The sequence below is a fragment of the Mobula hypostoma genome, chromosome 14 (assembly GCF_963921235.1).
Source record: "Mobula hypostoma chromosome 14, sMobHyp1.1, whole genome shotgun sequence".
Classification (NCBI taxonomy): Eukaryota; Metazoa; Chordata; class Chondrichthyes; order Myliobatiformes; family Myliobatidae; genus Mobula; species Mobula hypostoma.
The window spans coordinates 20758946-20775201 of record NC_086110.1 but is presented as its reverse complement, the minus strand read 5'-3'; the positions used below and the strand labels follow the sequence as shown (position 1 = coordinate 20775201).

Here is a 16256-nt window from a genome sequence, read left to right as displayed (position 1 = left end):
TGAGCTGATGTGCAAGAAACAGTTGCCAACAATAATTTACAAAGAGCTCCAAAAGCGATTGCGAGACCAGAACATTTCAGTTTGAGCACATTCCACTTGGTCTTTGACCAATGCAGGAGGCTGTCAATTGGTTACTACAAATCATTCTGTTTGGAGAGCATGGAGTTCAGAAGCCCTCATTAAGATGCACACTGGACCTTTGCTCACAGGTCCAAGTAGCCCTTTGATATGTTCTGATAATCAAATGATGAAACTTTCTGACAGGCCAGCAGCTCTGCTGGTGCATCTGGATTCTTGAAGCCACTGTGTGCGTCCCAACATCTAATGCATTCTCAATAGACAGGTCTCCTGCCGATAGTGTGCAGATAATAAACTCTCTCTCAAGTTGTTTTCACATGCAACACAAAATTAAATAGCACCGTGCTTTTGATGAATTGAATCTCAATGTCGAGTGGTCTATGCTGCTTAGCAGTTCCTTCTCACCCGAATTACTCCGAAGGGAGCTTTCAGTCAGCATCTCCTGCTGTAAGTACAGCCACATTATGAAAATGGCTACGTGAAAATAAATGGTCAGATGCCAGCCAAAGCAGTGATAAAAATCCCCAATTCCATGCAGCAAGAAAAATCAATTTATACAGAATGATTTAGTGACCAGCCTTTGATATTGATGAAAGGCTGACAAGAGCTCACTAGAATGGCAACTTCCTAGTTTTACAACCATTTATACTCTTCAGCATGCCTAAAAAATGGCCCAAGAATAGCTGAACATACTTAGTTATTTTATATACAGGTTTACTACATATTGTAGTAAATGTATTATGCGCAATATGCCTCAGTAAGCAGATATTATGGAATCGGGCACTGAAATAATATCCAAATACAGCATACAAGTAGAACTTGCCCATCGGCACTGTCTAGACAGGTCCGATAAATATGTTTCTACTGAGTATTCTTTCAGCTCAACAGCACAATGCCTCAGTTGATTCATTATACAGCTGTTGAGAAACGTCAATGTTCCTGCAACACAGTGAGGCAAAGTGGTATCTTGTTTTCACAACATCTATCAGTCTATAAACAGATAGGCTCATTCTGCTTAACGCCCCAAAGCCAAAATCCTTGTCAGAGACACCAGGATCTCAGAGCAGTATGGATAGATTTTTATGATAGAGAGGTCTCGGCTTAACTCACTCCCGAGACATTCTGCTGCTGTATCAATTGACCGAGGGCCTGTGCCGGGTCTGTAGTGGATGGTTCTCCCGCCCAGTTTAAAGCAAATTCTTTGAGGTCTGAATACCTTGGCTTCACACAACAAATTGGTGTGTTGCATAATATTGCAACCTGTAAATTATGCCACATTAATGTAACGTGCTGCAAGGTTTCACTGCTAACGTAAAAGTTTCTCTGTAGCTGCAATGCTTGGGTTATGACTAGAGATAATGGGGCTTTGGAATGTGGGCTATCCAATGAGAGGCATGTTGTTCTTTCTTGTGGGTCTGGGAGCAGGGATTTCACGGTCTTTTGCCAGGGAGAAATAAGGAGGGAAAGTGCAAATGGAAAGAGTTGGTAGACCGCCAGATGGAGTGGACTTGGAGTGAGGGTCCGAGGGTTGGCTACTCTCAGAGGTCAGTCGACGGGGAACCAGTGGATTGAACAGTGAGCTCTAACATTGCGCCATTAGACTGTTTCATGAGAATGGGCCCTTTTCTTTGTTTTGTTTCTTTACTAACCATGCAGTCAAATTAAGAATTATAAAGCTCAATCATTTAATCACATATTGTGTACCATTTGTTATTTCGTGGTACTGATTTGTAACAAGGGACATATCGCGTGGCATCCACCCAAACAAGATTTCTTAAGCTTGGCTGGGCTGATGGCTGCCTTCCCCTAGATTAAGCCGCTAGCCAAACTGAGAGATACAATTGTGGGGGCTCGTCTGGGATTGATTTCGTTGGATGCTGTGTGATTATCCTAAGACTTGAACCAGTGGGGTAGATATTCGTACTCTGGATGAATTGTTAATTCACCTATTAAGTACTGTTAAAGTTGTGATTGCAGGGTGGAGGTTTGATGAAATGGTGGGCGCAGCTCTCATTTTACTGCAGACCAGCGCTGACATAACGATAGCTGGTGGTGGAGATTTCAAAGGCAGGGTTCTATCATTTCTGAGGAGTGAGCGGAAGGAGTGGTCAGATTTAGAATGTCTAATTAGTCCCCGTCCCCCAGGGGAGAGTGAGAATTCTGAGGTAGTATCCGCCCTTACCTCTCTGGAGAGTAAATGGAAGAATGCCCAGGTTCAAAGTCCCAGCTATGGCAGGCTCTGCCCATTCTCTGGAATAACGCCCACCCCTAAAGGGGAAGAGGAGAATGAGGCTTGGGCGGAGCAGACTTCAGTGGTTAGAGGAGTAGCAGTGCTCTGATGACATAAAGCGACAGGGATTGGTTGAGAGTTTGAGTGGGCGGGCCACTGACGTTGTGACAGCTGTCAGGTTACAGTATCCCGTAGCGACAGCTGTCAATTACATGCAAGCACTGGACAATGCTTTTGGCCCAGCAGGAAGCCCAGTGAAGCTCATGGCAGGGTTTCAGAACATTTGGCAGGAGAAGGGGGAGTAGCTTTATGCTTATATTTTTCGGCTACGGAGGCAGCTAAATTGCTTGCAGCACAGAGGGGTAACTCAGGCAGCTGAGGTGGATCGGTTAAGAATGGACCAGATAGCCAGGGGTGCCCAGTTCCAGGACCTGATTGCTTGGGGTCTCTGACAGTCTCGTAAGACGTGTCCCCCTCCATCTTTTGAGGAGCTGATCAGAGAGGTACGGGAAGAGGAGAACGTGTCAAAAGCACAGGAGGCCTCCATCAGCAGGGTAGGAGTCATCGGTAGTGGTCCTCTGCAGCGAAGTTACCACGGGGAGCGGTAAAGGAGATTGTGACCGAGTTCAGAACAGGGATATGTCAGCCGTTATCAGCGGGTGTGACTCCCCATATGACCCCCTAAGGGGACAGACAACGCGGAGGGCTGCTGGCAGCAGGTGTCACGGCAGAAGGAGAGTGAGCCCCCAGGTACCTCAGCAGGGGAGAGTTGTTGGGAAAACTTAGAGGACACTCAGTGAGGGAACGGCCTCGTGTCTCTGGGGGAACGCATTCCCAACAATGTACCAAGGAACCCCCGAAACCGAAGACCCTGTTCCTAAAGGTTTAGTGTTACCATGCTCCAGTGTGTCGCTACGGATAGAGGGCATTTATGCTAATGCCATACTCAAAACCAGTTTACAGATCACGTTACTGTACTGTTCGTTTTACAACTGGTTTCTGAAGCATTTATTCTTGACACCATTCAGTGCACTGGAGATCTGGGGTCTCAGTGCTGGTGATTACCATATGACGGGTATTTGCCAGTGAAGCTGGAGCTCTCGGAGCCTGATGTGAGAGTGTCTGAGGTCCTTGATACATTAGAGCTGGTTTGTCCAGACCCTGTTGAGACAGACGGCGTTTCACTTCTGGTGGGAACCAACACCTCTCTTGTGAGGAGGCTCATGGGGGCCCGCAAGGAAAAGGCTGGCGAGAGCTTTCTGGGAACATTGTCCGTGCACCCGGTGTTTCGAGCTACTTTGAGGAAGTGCGTGGCTGCATTGGGCCAGGTACCGAATTGAAACGAGGGACTTTGTGGTTCACCCAGTCGAAGCCAATGGTGGTATGGCCTGGTGAAGTAGCGAGAGTGATGGGGACACCCAAATTTCCCCAGAGTGCCTGAGGGCAAAGCCCTCTTAGTGGACGCTCTAGAAGACCACGTGGGGAGTCGGGATTTCCTGCTGGGGAACTGGTGAGGCCCGAATTACAGAAGCCCTCGGTTGTACAGGTGAGCAGGATGGCAGTGATCGTCAGGAACACTACAAAGAGGGAGGTCACCTTCAAGCGAGGGATGCCCCTGGCGCATTTGTTTCCAGTGATGGCAATATCTAGTGTCCCTCTGAGACAATTAGGGAGAAGCTGTTGGAAAAAGGGGGAAATTTGACCGCTGAGTCATTCAACTTCGGGAACTCCCTGGCTCCTGCAGGTTGGTAGAGAAGATGTTGAGGATGTCTTTTCCACTGATGAGTTTGATGTGGGTTGTTCCAAGAGCACTCGTCACACTATCCGGGTGACCGACGACACCCTGTTCAGAGAAAGGTCATGGCGACTGGCCCCTGCAGAGGTGGAGGATGTTCGGCAGCATTTGCGTAAGTTGAAGGAAGCTGGGATCATCACCGAGTCCTGAAGCCCCTATGCGTCCCCAATAGTATTGGCCTGGAAGAAGAATGGGAATGTGTGTGGACTATAGGACTCTGAACAGGTGCACCGTTCCTGACCAGTATACGGTCCCAAGGGTCGAAGATGCACTGGCCTGCCTGAGTGGTGCGAAGTGGTTCAGTGTGCTGAACCGGAAAAGTGGATGTTACCAGGTCCCCACGAGTGAGGCTAACAAAGAGAAGACGGCATTTATATGTCACCTGGGATTCTTCCAGTTCGACAGGATGTCCCAGGGCATATCAGGAGCTCCTGCAATCTTCCAGTGGGTCATGGAGAAGACGATGGGGGATATGAACTTGCTTGAAGTGTTGGTGTATCTGGATGACCTCAGAGTTTGGATCCACCTTGGAGCGATGCTGCTGAAGGTGCTGGGCCACCTGAAAGCTGAAGGGTTAAGACTTTCCCTGGACAAGTGCCAGTTCTGCCAAACGTCTGTTAGCTATGTTCAGCACCTAGTCTCATGGGATGGAGTAGCTACAGATCTGGCTAAGATAGAGGCGGTTACCACTTGGCCAAGACCCCAGACTGTGAGAGCTCTGTGTTCCTTCTTAGGGTTCTGTGGTTACTATCGGAGGTTTGTGAAAGTCTACGTGAATGTGAGTTACCCATCGAATCGGCTTCTATGCTGTTACCCTCCCTTGGGGAAGAAAGGGAGGGGAAATAAAAAGAGGACAGGAGGGTGGACAGTGCCTTAGCCTGTCGGAACCCTTTGGACTGAGGTGGGATGCAAAATGTGAGGATGCCTTTGTCACTGAAGGAGCTGCTGACCCAGGTGCTGGTGCTGGCTTTTGCGGACCCCCGATTGCCCTATGTACTGTACATGGATGCCAGCCAAGAGGGTTTAGGGGGCATCCTGCATCAAGATCAGGACACCTGGTTGAGACCCGCTGCAATTGTCAGCTGGAGTGTTGCCCTCTGGAATAAAAACTATCCCACGCACAAGTTGGAGTTTCTGGCATTGAAATGGGCAGTGGTGGATAAGCTGAGTGACTATCCCTATGGGGCCAGGTTTGAGGTGAGGACAGACAACAACCCCCTAACTTATATCCTGACCTCAGTGAAAATGGATGGCACAGGCCATTAGTGGTTGGTGGTGTTGCCTGCCTATGATTTCAGCATGAAGTACCAGCTGGGAAGTAGGAGCATTGACGCTGATGCTTTGTTCTGACAGGTGCATGAGGGACTGGACAGGGAGGATGAGTGGGAGAGCGTTCCTGCCCTGGGGGTGAAGGCCATGTATCAGTTTGCCATCACCATGAAGGCAGAGGGAAAGGAAGGGCAGGATCGAGCAGTAAATCAGTTGGGAGCTTCTGATAGTCATAGTCATATTGATCCCGGGGGAAATTGGTTTTCGTTACAGTTGCACCTAAATAATAAATAGTAATAGAACCATAAATAGTTAAATAGTAATATGTAAATTATGCCAGTAAATTATGAAATAAGTCCAGGACCAGCCTATCGGCTCAGGGTGTCTGACCCTCCAAGGGAAGAGTTGTAACGTTTGATGGCCACAGGCAGTAATGGCTTCCTATGACGCTCTGTGCTGCATCTCGGTGGAATGAGTCTCTGGCTGAATGTACTCCTGTGCCCAACCAGTACATTATGTAGTGGATGGGAGACATTGTCCAAGATGGCATGCAACTTAGACAGCATCCTCTTTTCAGACACCACCGTGAGAGAGTCCAGTTCCATCCCCACAACATCACTGGCCTTACGAATGAGTTTGTTGATTCTGTTGGTGTCTGCTACCCTCAGCCTGCTGCCCCAGCACACAACAGCAAACATGATAGCACTGGCCACCACAGACTCACAGAACATCCTCAGCATCGTCCGACAGATTTTACAGGACCTCAGTCTCCTCAAGAAATAGAGACGGCTCTGACCCTTCTTGTAGACAGCCTCAGTGTTCTTTGACCAGTCCAGTTTATTGTCAATTCATATCCCCAGGTATTTGTAATCCTCCACCATGTCCACACTGACGCCCTGGTTGGAAACAGGGGTCACTGGTAACTTAGCTCTCCTCAGGTCTACTACCAGCTCCTTAGTCTTTTTCACATTAAGCTGCAGATAAATTCTGCTCACAGCATGTGACAAAGTTTCCTACTGTAGCCCTGTACTCAGCCTCATCTCCCTTGCTGATGCATCCAACTATGGCAGAGTCATCAGAAAACTTCTGAAGATGACGCCATTCCCAAGTTTACTGTAAACAGACTGTTCTAAAGACAGATCAGCTGCCGGAATGAGTTCTGGGGAAGTGCCATCGGTAACACTTGGTCAGTGGTCGAGAAGGGAGACATGGCTCAGGAGGAGAAGCCGAAACACACCCTGTTTCCTCCATTACTGAGAGAATGGTCTCGGTTGGAGTTGTGGAACCAGATCCTATACCGGGTCACGTCACCCCCGGACCAACCTCAGCGTTGCCAGCTGGTTCTGCCAAGAAGTATCAGAGGATTGCGTTGAAGTCACTTCATGATGAATCTGGACATTTAGGGGTTGAAAAGACCTATGCATTGCTCAGAGACCGGTCTTACTGGCCCTGAATGAAGTCGGAGGTTGAAGAGTACTGCAAGTCATACATTCAATGCATGCAGTGGAAGACACTGCTTATGTGGGCAGCTCCGTTGTCCCACTTGCAGAGTGCGGGGCCCCTGGACCTGGTGTGTGTGGATTTCCTGTCAATAGAACCCGATGCCAGCAAGACGGCGAATGTCTTAACCATCACAGACCACTACACTAGATATGCACAGGCTTTTCCTACCAAAGGACCAGAGGGCGACCACGGTGGCCAAAGTGTTATGGGAGAAGTATTTTGTTTATTATGGTCTTCCCAAGTGGATACGTAGTGATCAGGGATGGGACTTCGAGAGCAGACTCATCCATGAGTTACTGGCTATGCGTGGAATCGAGAAGTTCAGGACCACGCCCTATCATCCGAGAGGTTTAATCAGACCTTGCTAGACATGCTCGGGACACTGAAGGTCAGCAAGAAGAGCAAGTGGAGACAACATATTGGACATCTGGTCCACTGTTACAACTGTACTGGAAATGAAGCTACCTGGTACTCACCATACTATCTGATGTTTGGGTGTGAGGCGAGGTTGCCCATTCACCTTTGTTTTGGGACTGATGAGGGCGGCTTACCACTGAAGATTAATCTGAAGTATGTGTCTGACATAAGAAGAGAGCTGAAAAGGGCTTATGAATTAGCTGGGATCATGGCTGCCAAGCAGAATCAAGGAATAAGAGGTGGTTTGGTCAAGAGATGAGGTTCTTCCAACTCCTGCCGGGAGACCGAGTCCTCATAAGGAATTTGGGGCCAGCTGGGAAACATAAGTTGGCTGACGGCTGGGCGGCTAAGCTCTATGTGGTGGAGAGTCAAATGCCAAACCTACCGGTTTTCAGGGTGAAACCAGAGGAAGGGAATGGGCCTGACAAGATTCTTTATTGGAACCACCTGCTGCCCCTGGGACAAGAGGTAAGGGTAGACCAAGAGCCCGACATGGAGCCTACACCTAGTAAGAAGACTCTGTGGAAAAGCGGGGCAAGTGCAAGGCCCACAGCAGGAGAGGTTAGGCTCGCCCCCACCCCTGAGAGGGATACTGATTTGGAGGATGAGGACCTGTATGTGTGATATACACTGCTTTTTGCTAGCTTCCCATTGATTGAGGAAGAGCCTTCTCCCGCTGATTCAGGTGAAGTGGGGGGGTGGTGTCTATCTGTGGGCAGCCTGGGTTGCAGCAGGACCCTGCAAGGGATGAAGCGGGGCTTGGCCACGGGACCGAGGGGTCCGAGTTGCGGTTGGGCACGAGTGATAGGTCAGGGGAAGCCTCACCAAGTAGACTGGAAGTATCCCCAGTTGTGTCTGAACCTGAGTTAGGTGAGGGGGTGCGGAGGTCTCAGAGAATTAGGAGACCACCAGATAGGCTGGCCTACGTAGCACCAGGGGAACAGAGTGTGACTCTTACTGTGTTGGGAAACCATGTCACTGCCTTTTACACCTGGATTGGACTTTGTGTTTTCCAGGAAGAGTTAGCGAATTATCTCAATGTCATGAGGACATGACAAATTTGGTGGGGGGAGGGGGCCGGGGAAGAGTGTAACGCCCTGGGAAAGGGTTCATTGCTCATGTAATAGTTTCTCTGTAGCTGCAATGTTTGGGTTATGACTAGATTAATAAGAATTGAAGGATTACAAGAGTGGCAGGCAGGTTTGTGGATTGACACTGGTAAATTATTCAGGATTGTGAGCCGAAAAAGGGTTAATGTAGGATTAGTGTAAATGGACGAGTTGATGGTTGGCACGGACTCTGGCTAAAGGCCCTGCAGCCAGACTGTATAGAGTCATCGAACACCACGGCACAGAAACAGGCCCTTTGGCCCATCTAGTCTGTGCTGAACTATTATTCTGGCTTAAAGAGGCTTGGTATTTATAGCACACAACTATAGTGATTCTTAAAGAAAACGCCGAAGCAGTAGTCCAGGCAGATGGAAGGAGTGTAGTCATTTTCAAAGCCAGGTCAGTGAGTTGCTCCCACAATCGGAGTTCCTTGTGGGAAGGAGGCACAACGACTGGTGACACCTTAGGTATGCAGATCAGTGAGATTGGAGTTCAAGGCCTAGTATTTGGGTCTTATCATGAGCGGGACTGGTGTTTGATGCCTGGAGTTTGGGCTCTCAGTTGTCACCATCGATGAGTCCGGGTCGATCAGAAGATCAAAGGTCGATCAGCAGTCGAGGCCAGGTGGCTGGAGCACGGAGTTTGCAATTCTCAATCGGCCGAGGAAGTCAAAGGCCCAATGTATGAACCTACAAGAACGCCAGAGGCTGGAGGCAGAAGGCTGCCTGTCCTAGGGTTACAGGACTTTATGTGTAGGAATCGGGGGGTGGGTGGGGAGGTGACGAACGGGGCTTGTTTTGCCATTGTTATTTTGTCACTTGCTGCGTTGCTCTGCCAAGGAGGGCGGGCATGCTACCTTGGCACCAGAACATGTGGCGACACTTGCAGGCTGCCCCCAGCATGTCATTGGGTGTGTGAGTTGTTCAAGTGAATGACGCATTTCACTGTTTTGATATGCATGGGATAAATCTGAATCTGAAATTGCAAACTGCGTCCAATCGATTCACTGAGTTGGAGAGGACAAAAGGAATGTTTTACCTTCTCAACCAATGGTGTCTGGGTCCACTTGGCCTCGGAATCCAATTAATTTGCATTAAAATTAACCACCGAGTACTGTTTCATTTTTAAACTTCCTCGGATAAAGGCAGCTGGCAGGATCATTCATTAAGAACACAAATGAGTCCATTCCCCTTCTGAATGAGCATTGCCATTCTCCTCCTCCACAACCTCCCCTGCAAATTTTCCTTGGAGAATTTAACCAAATCGCATTTAATAGTTAGAGCACCAAATTCCAATCCACAGACTGCCGATTTAAAGGACATGTTTCCTAATCCTCTTCCTGGCTTTAGATACTTATCTCTTTGCTTCTGTTCACTGATCCTCCTGCCAATTAATGCAAGGACTAGGCAGCAACTGCCAGGGATCTTGGTGCCAAGGAAATCAGTTCTATGATTGAGAGCTGGCAAGTGTTCCTTCAACACTTCCTCAATCAAACTTTAAACTATTAAAGGCCCTACCGTTCTGTTTCTTTGCTAAAGTTATTGTAAAGTGGGCAATACTTCAGGCAATTTCTCCTGTTTAACAATTCTCTCAATATCACTTTGACATGTTACTTTTATTTTTTAAAAATCAACGTGGTATTTTGGATCATTCATAGTCCTGGACCAGTGTTTAGGAGATGCAGAGCTGAAGAATGCAAAGAACTGAAGTATGGTCTGTACCATCTTACACCACTTCTACCATATAATACGTACCCGTTTTATAGAATCCAGGAAGTATGGTGCAGACTTTCACTCCCCAATTACTCAACTCCAGGCGCAAGATACTTGTGAACAAGGAGAGTGCAGCTTTTGAAGCAGCATAAGATGATAAATACGGTAAAGGAAAATCCCCTAAAGGTACAAGCACAACAAGAGGATTAAAATCTTTATTCATAATTGCAAAGGATGGAATGCAACACTGCATTTGGGTTCTTTTGTAGAAACCTCGTCAGTAGGTGATGCTATCAGAAATTTAGGAGAATTTTCATATCTATCAGCCAAGTTTTTTTTAAAAGATAAGATGGTGCTGAGCTGTGACCGGCTTTGGGTCAATGCTTGGATTCAGTTGTTCTACTTTAATTGCTTTCTTAGGTCAATAAGGATTATTTGGGGGTCAGAGTGGAGCTAGGGGACGGTTTAGAGATTAGAGACAGGGATATGGGGGGAATTAGATGTCAGGCTGGAGTCTCTGCCTTTGCTCCATGCTTGAAGGCGAGTGATGCAGGTCTGGAACATCTACGGTCAAATGTCAGGCTGGCATCTGAGGGTGGATGAGGTCCCCTTCCCCTCTCTCTCCCCCCCCCCCCGACCCAGTGAGTTGTCAATGGGTTCTAAGGTTGAGTTGGAGGAACAAGTTTGAAAACATCTCCACCCCTGTTTGCAAATCAGTGGGACTGGAGTTCAAAGCTTGTTTGGGGTCCCATCAGTGAGGTCAGAGCTCACGGCCTAGTGTTCCATGATTAGCTTGTCCTGGAACTGACACCAAGGATCAAGACACAAGGGTCAAAATGGAAGTCTGGAAATTGAGGCCCGTTGGCCAGAGCAGGGCCTGCAAATCTCTGAGTCCGCTGGAGTGTTTGAAACCCGAATTCTGCTGGAGGCTGGAGCCGGTGCTGGGACTGAAGGATGATGTGGGCAGGAGGGAGAAAGGATCAGAGCTCGTTTACTGTTTTGTTGCTTGTTGCGTTCTGAGTTATTCAATCAGGCATTGCGAGCATCAGAATGTGTGGCGACGGATGTGGCTGCCCCCTGCTCACCATTGGGAATGTGTTGTCAACATGAAAATGAAGCGATTTTATTACTTCAAGTTAGGACCTAAGAATTTGAAAGTATCGTTAATCAGGTCGAACATTACAATGAAGATTTGGCAGATGCAATTGTCAAAAGCATTTCTGCAGGCAGTTGATTATCAGCACTGATTTTGTTCATATACAATGAAAACACAGCAGTAAACATTAGAGAAATTATTCTATCGATAACCAGGAGGAACTAATACAGTTTTATAGTTCTGTAGTTGTATTGGCAGTGATATAATTAGTCTGTATTTAATTTAAATGCATAGTTGGTCACACAGTTAAACACTAGTTTGTCTTCTTATATCCATTTAACCATTTCCATGAAACTTCGACCAGCTGGGGCAGCCACTTAAATGGGCCAAAATGTATTGTCCCATGTGTCCCAATTAACTGGAATCCACTGTACATGCCATATTGACCATCTCCCCAAATTGATTATTTTAAAATTCATTTAGAGATACAACACTGTAATGGGCCCCTTCCAACCGGTGAGACAACGCTGTGCAATTACACCCACGTTACCAATTAAACCAGTTACCCATACGTCTTTGGACTGTGGGAGGAAACCAGAGCACCCGGAGGAAACCCCTGTGGTCTCCGGAGCACAGACCCCTCACACACAGTTGCAGGAATTGATTGGTTCACATGCAAGTTTTATTCTCGTTCCAACTTACCCACTGGACTGGAAACATTCACAATTCTTCCCTTTGTTTTGCGTATCAATGGAAGGAAGCCCTGTGTGATAGCCACGGCACCAAAGAAGTTGATTTGCATACAGTCTCTGTAATTGTCCATAGCCGAGAGCTCAGTATCACTAATATTGATGCACTTGCCAGCATTGTTGACTAAACCCCATAGACCTGGGGTGGGAGGGGGGGAAGAAAGAAAATTAGATGTCCCTTTAGTCAGAATCTGGAATAACCACTTGAACATCCGCTTTGAAACCTGTTTGGAGACAACATCAAAGATCACAGGCACAGACGATTTCCTAAGAATGTCATTAGTTTTTCAACAAGTTTTATTACAGGAAAGATTCTAGCATGGATAAAGCATTTGCTGATTGGCAGGAGGTAAAGTGTGGGAATAAGGAAGCCCTGTCCGGTTGGCTGCTGGTGACTAATGTTCCACAGGGGTCTGTGTTGGGACTGATTCCTTTTATGTCACTTGTCAGTGATTTGGATGATGCAATATATGGCTTGGTTACAAAGTTTGCAGATGTGACAAAGGTAGGGGAGAGGCAGGTAGTTTTGAGGAAGTAGAGAGGCATGGGCAAAGTGGCAGATGCAACACAGTGTCGGGAAGTATATGATCAGGCAGCTTGGTAGGAGAAATGAAAGGGTGGCTATTTTCTAAATGGTTAGAAAATACAAAAAAAAAAGAGGTGCAAAGGGATTTGGGAGTCCTTGTGCAGAATTCCCTAGAAGCTAGTTTGCAGGTTGAGTGTGGTGAGGAAAAATGATTCCAGGATTGAATGGCTTGTCAAACGAAGAGCATTTGATGATCCTGGGCCTGTATTCACTAGAATACAGAAGAATGAGTGGAGACCTAATTGAAACCAATCAAATGGTGAAAAGGCCTTGATAGAGTGGATGTGGAGAAGATGTTTCCTATGGTGGGAGAGTCTAAGACCAGAGGACACAGCCTCAAAAGAGGGCATCCTTTTGGAACAGCGATGAGGAATTTCTTTAGCCAGAGTGGTGAATCTGTGAAATTCTTTGCCACAGGCAGCTGTGGAGGCCAAGTATATATATTTAAAGTAGAGCTTGATAGATTCTTGATTGGTCAGGGCATGAAGGGATACAGGGAGAAAGCAGGAGATTGGGGCTGAGAGGAAAATTGATCGGCCATGATGAAATAGCAGAGCACACAATGGGCCAAATGGCCTAATTCTGTTCCTGTATCTAAGCAGGACGGCACTGTGAGGATCATGTTTTTTGATTTCTTAGTGTCTTCAATACCTCACAGCCTTCATTGGTGGAGGAAAAGCTCCATTCAATGCGGGTTGGCACTTCCATTGTATCCTGGATAACGGACTACCTGACTGGCAGGACACAGTATGTGCCACTTCAGAGCTGTGTCGGAGGTGGCTATATCAGCAATGCAGCCCCTCAGGGAACTTTATTGGCTCCCTTCTTGTTTCCCTTGTATACCTCAGACAACAGGGAGTCATGTCATCTGCAGAAATTCTCTGATGACTCAGCAATAGCTGGGTGTGTACAGGGAGGAAGGGAGGATGAATACAGGGCTGGTGGAGGACTGTCAAATGCTGCAAGATGAATCATCTGCAGCTCAACATCAGTAAACAAAGGAGATGGCGATGGATCTTAGGAAGACTAGGCCTGCACTGCTCCCTGTTACTATTGATGTGAGGACGTGGATGTGGTGAGGACCTACAAGTACCTGGGGGTGCAGCTGGGTGACAGACTTGAGTGGGGCACCAACACAAGCTGTGTACAAGAAGGGCCAGAGTCGCCTCTACTTCCTGAGGAGTCTGAGGTCCTTTGGAGTTTGCAGGCCTCTCCCTAATGTTCTACCAGTCTGTTGTCACCAGTACCAATCTTCAGCGCAGTGGTGTCCTGGGGCAATGGCATCAACATGGGTGATGCTACCAGGCTTAATAAACTGATCAGAAAGGCTAGCTCTGTTATAAGAGTCAAACTGAACACACTGGAGGCTGTGGTAGAACAAAGGACCCAACGGAAAATCCTGGCAATTTTGGACAATATTTCTCACCCTGCATGCTACCTTGGCTGAGCAGAGGAGCACTTAGTAATAGATTAAGACAACTGTGCTCTTCAAAGAGCTCTATTTGAGGTTATTCTTACCCTCGGGTAAGAGGCTGCAATGAGTCAACCTATAGATGGGGAAGTGATTACCCCTCCTATTAGACTGTTGAGGTAACTTTTTCTTCTTGCTTCTCTTCTGATGTTTGTACATTAGCATATCTGTACACTTGTAATGCTAATATGACATAAATTTCCTTTGGGATCAATAATTTATCTTGTAAACAGGACAAAAAGAGATTAGTCTCCCATGATAAACTCAGCAAGTTTCCAATCGTTAAAGTACACCACTAATAGTGTACAGGGTAGTCATGAATCATTGAGTAATTGTACATCACATTTCTCATCTCTGTCATCTCTGATGTCCTCTCCAGATCCTAATCAAAGTGGAGTTTCTACACAGGCTGCTTTGGGTATTGTAGGGATGCAAATCTGAATGTTAGAAGTTCTACAAATTTAGCTGTTAGCTTTCAATGCCAGAGGTTGTTTGTATGAAGACTTAGCCACAGTTTTTAAAAAATGTAGCTGCATTGGAACATACAAGTTTCAATTTTCTCTGACAAGCAGCAAACACAGTAAGACCACAAGACATAGGAACCAGATTTGGCCATTTGGCCCATCAAGTCTCCAATTCCATCGTAGCCAATTCATTATCCCTTTCTACCTCATTCTTCTGCCTTCTCCCCATAACCTTTGACAACCTATCAACCTCCGCTCTAAGTATATGCAATGACTTGGCCACCACAGTTTTATGGGGCAATGAATTTCACAGATTCACTACGCTCTGGCTAAAGAAATACTTCATCTCTGTTCCAAAGGAACATCCTTTATTCTGAGAATGTGTCCTCTGGTCCTAGACTCACCCATTACAAGAAACATTCTCTCCATGTTCACTCTAGGATTTTTGATATTTGATGGGGCAATCTCATTATTCTTCTAAACTCCAGTGAGTACAGGAGTACAGGAATGAATGTTCCCCATTCACCTTTTCATTCCTGTGATTATTTTCATGAACCTCCTCAAATGCCAGCATATCCTTTGCAACAACCAAAACACCAAGGAGCACATCTTTGTTAGGTAAGGAATGCTCACGGTATTCCAGGTGTGATCTGACAAATTCTTGAAAGATGCTTCTCATAGAGAGATATCACTATTGCACTCTGAGGCACCATGGACACCAAATCCATGATTTACGAATTTAATTCCAGATCTGATTGCTGGAGCCTCCTCATATACATTTCTCCTCTTCCAATGGAAAAATTTGGCCTGCTTTATTCTCTCAAATCAAACCTCAATTGAACACAATTGATCAAATCAGAGCAAGCGGCAGAACATTTGGACTAATTAATGAACTCTCACCTTTTTCACCAAGCTTGTCCTTTGTGATCTGCAAGGCTTTGTCAATATCTTCAGGTTTAGTGAGATCCATCTGGATTAAGGTCAGCTGCTCTGAGCAGCACTGAAGTAGTTCTCTTGCTCCTGGTCCATCCTTATTCAGTACTGTCGCAAAAACTTGAAGGCCCAGCGAGTCAAAATGTTGAGCAATGGTCTTTCCAAAACCTGAATCACACCCTAAAGAGTTATATTAAGAGCAGTCAGAAAGCTGCTTGCATTGTAACACTAAGCAGTTATCCAAGATTTCTGGCATTTGTCTTCTGGCTTGTTTGGCAATTGTTGCCAGATTATACCAGAGTTTTAGTTTGGAAGTCATATTTCTATGCTGATGTATAAAAAAAAATATTTAGGACATTTCTATTTTGTATTTGGGAACAGCTTCTTTCCAACTGTGATAAGACTGCTGAACGGATCCTGCCCCAGATCTGGGCTGTACCCTCTAAATATCCGGACCTCCCTCTCGGTTTTTTGCACTGCCTTACTTTCCATTTTTTATTTTCTATTTATGATTTATAATTTACATTTTTAATATTTACTATCGATTTGTACTCCAGGGAGTGGGAAGCGCAGAATCAAATATGGCTGTGATGATTGTACGTTCTAGTATCAATTGCTTGGTGACAATAAAGTATAAATTATAAAGTATATTTGCTACATCCAAGAATAGTGATGGGACACATTGTAGAAAGAAAATATTTTGCTGACAAAAGACAGTGCAGGATCCCAGCAGAATTTGTAGCAGCTGCCATAACTATCGTTCTACCAGAGAGAGGCAGTCTATTTAACCTGATTAAATATTCAGCACCCTTACAGTGAGTTTTAACTACCCAAACAGTTAAAC

The 16256-nt window shown here is 46.3% G+C and overlaps 1 protein-coding gene across 1 annotated transcript; it reads right to left on the bottom strand.

Moving 5' to 3' along the window:
* Positions 1–2286: 2286 nt before the first annotated feature.
* Positions 2287–15579, bottom strand: LOC134356464 (11-beta-hydroxysteroid dehydrogenase type 2-like). Its single transcript, XM_063067421.1, has 4 exons — positions 15380–15579; positions 11912–12097; positions 10156–10293; positions 2287–2346 (listed from the first exon to the last, which is right to left on the bottom strand). Exons 1-4 carry the CDS (start codon positions 15447–15449, stop codon positions 2306–2308), a joined length of 435 nt encoding a protein of 144 aa, XP_062923491.1. The 5' UTR covers positions 15450–15579; the 3' UTR covers positions 2287–2305.
* Positions 15580–16256: the final 677 nt, after the last annotated feature.

Excerpts from the sequence above, each read along its gene's own strand:
- LOC134356464 (XM_063067421.1), bottom strand. The coding sequence starts at position 15,449 with ATGGATCTCACTAAACCTGAAGATATTGACAAAGCCTTGCAGATCACA. Across the intron at positions 12,098-15,379 it reads GGACAAGCTTGGTGAAAAAG|GTCTATGGGGTTTAGTCAAC; the intron begins GTGAGAGTTCAT and ends CTCCCACCCCAG. Across the intron at positions 10,294-11,911 it reads GAATGTTTCCAGTCCAGTGG|GGGATTTTCCTTTACCGTAT; the intron begins GTAAGTTGGAAC and ends TTGTACCTTTAG.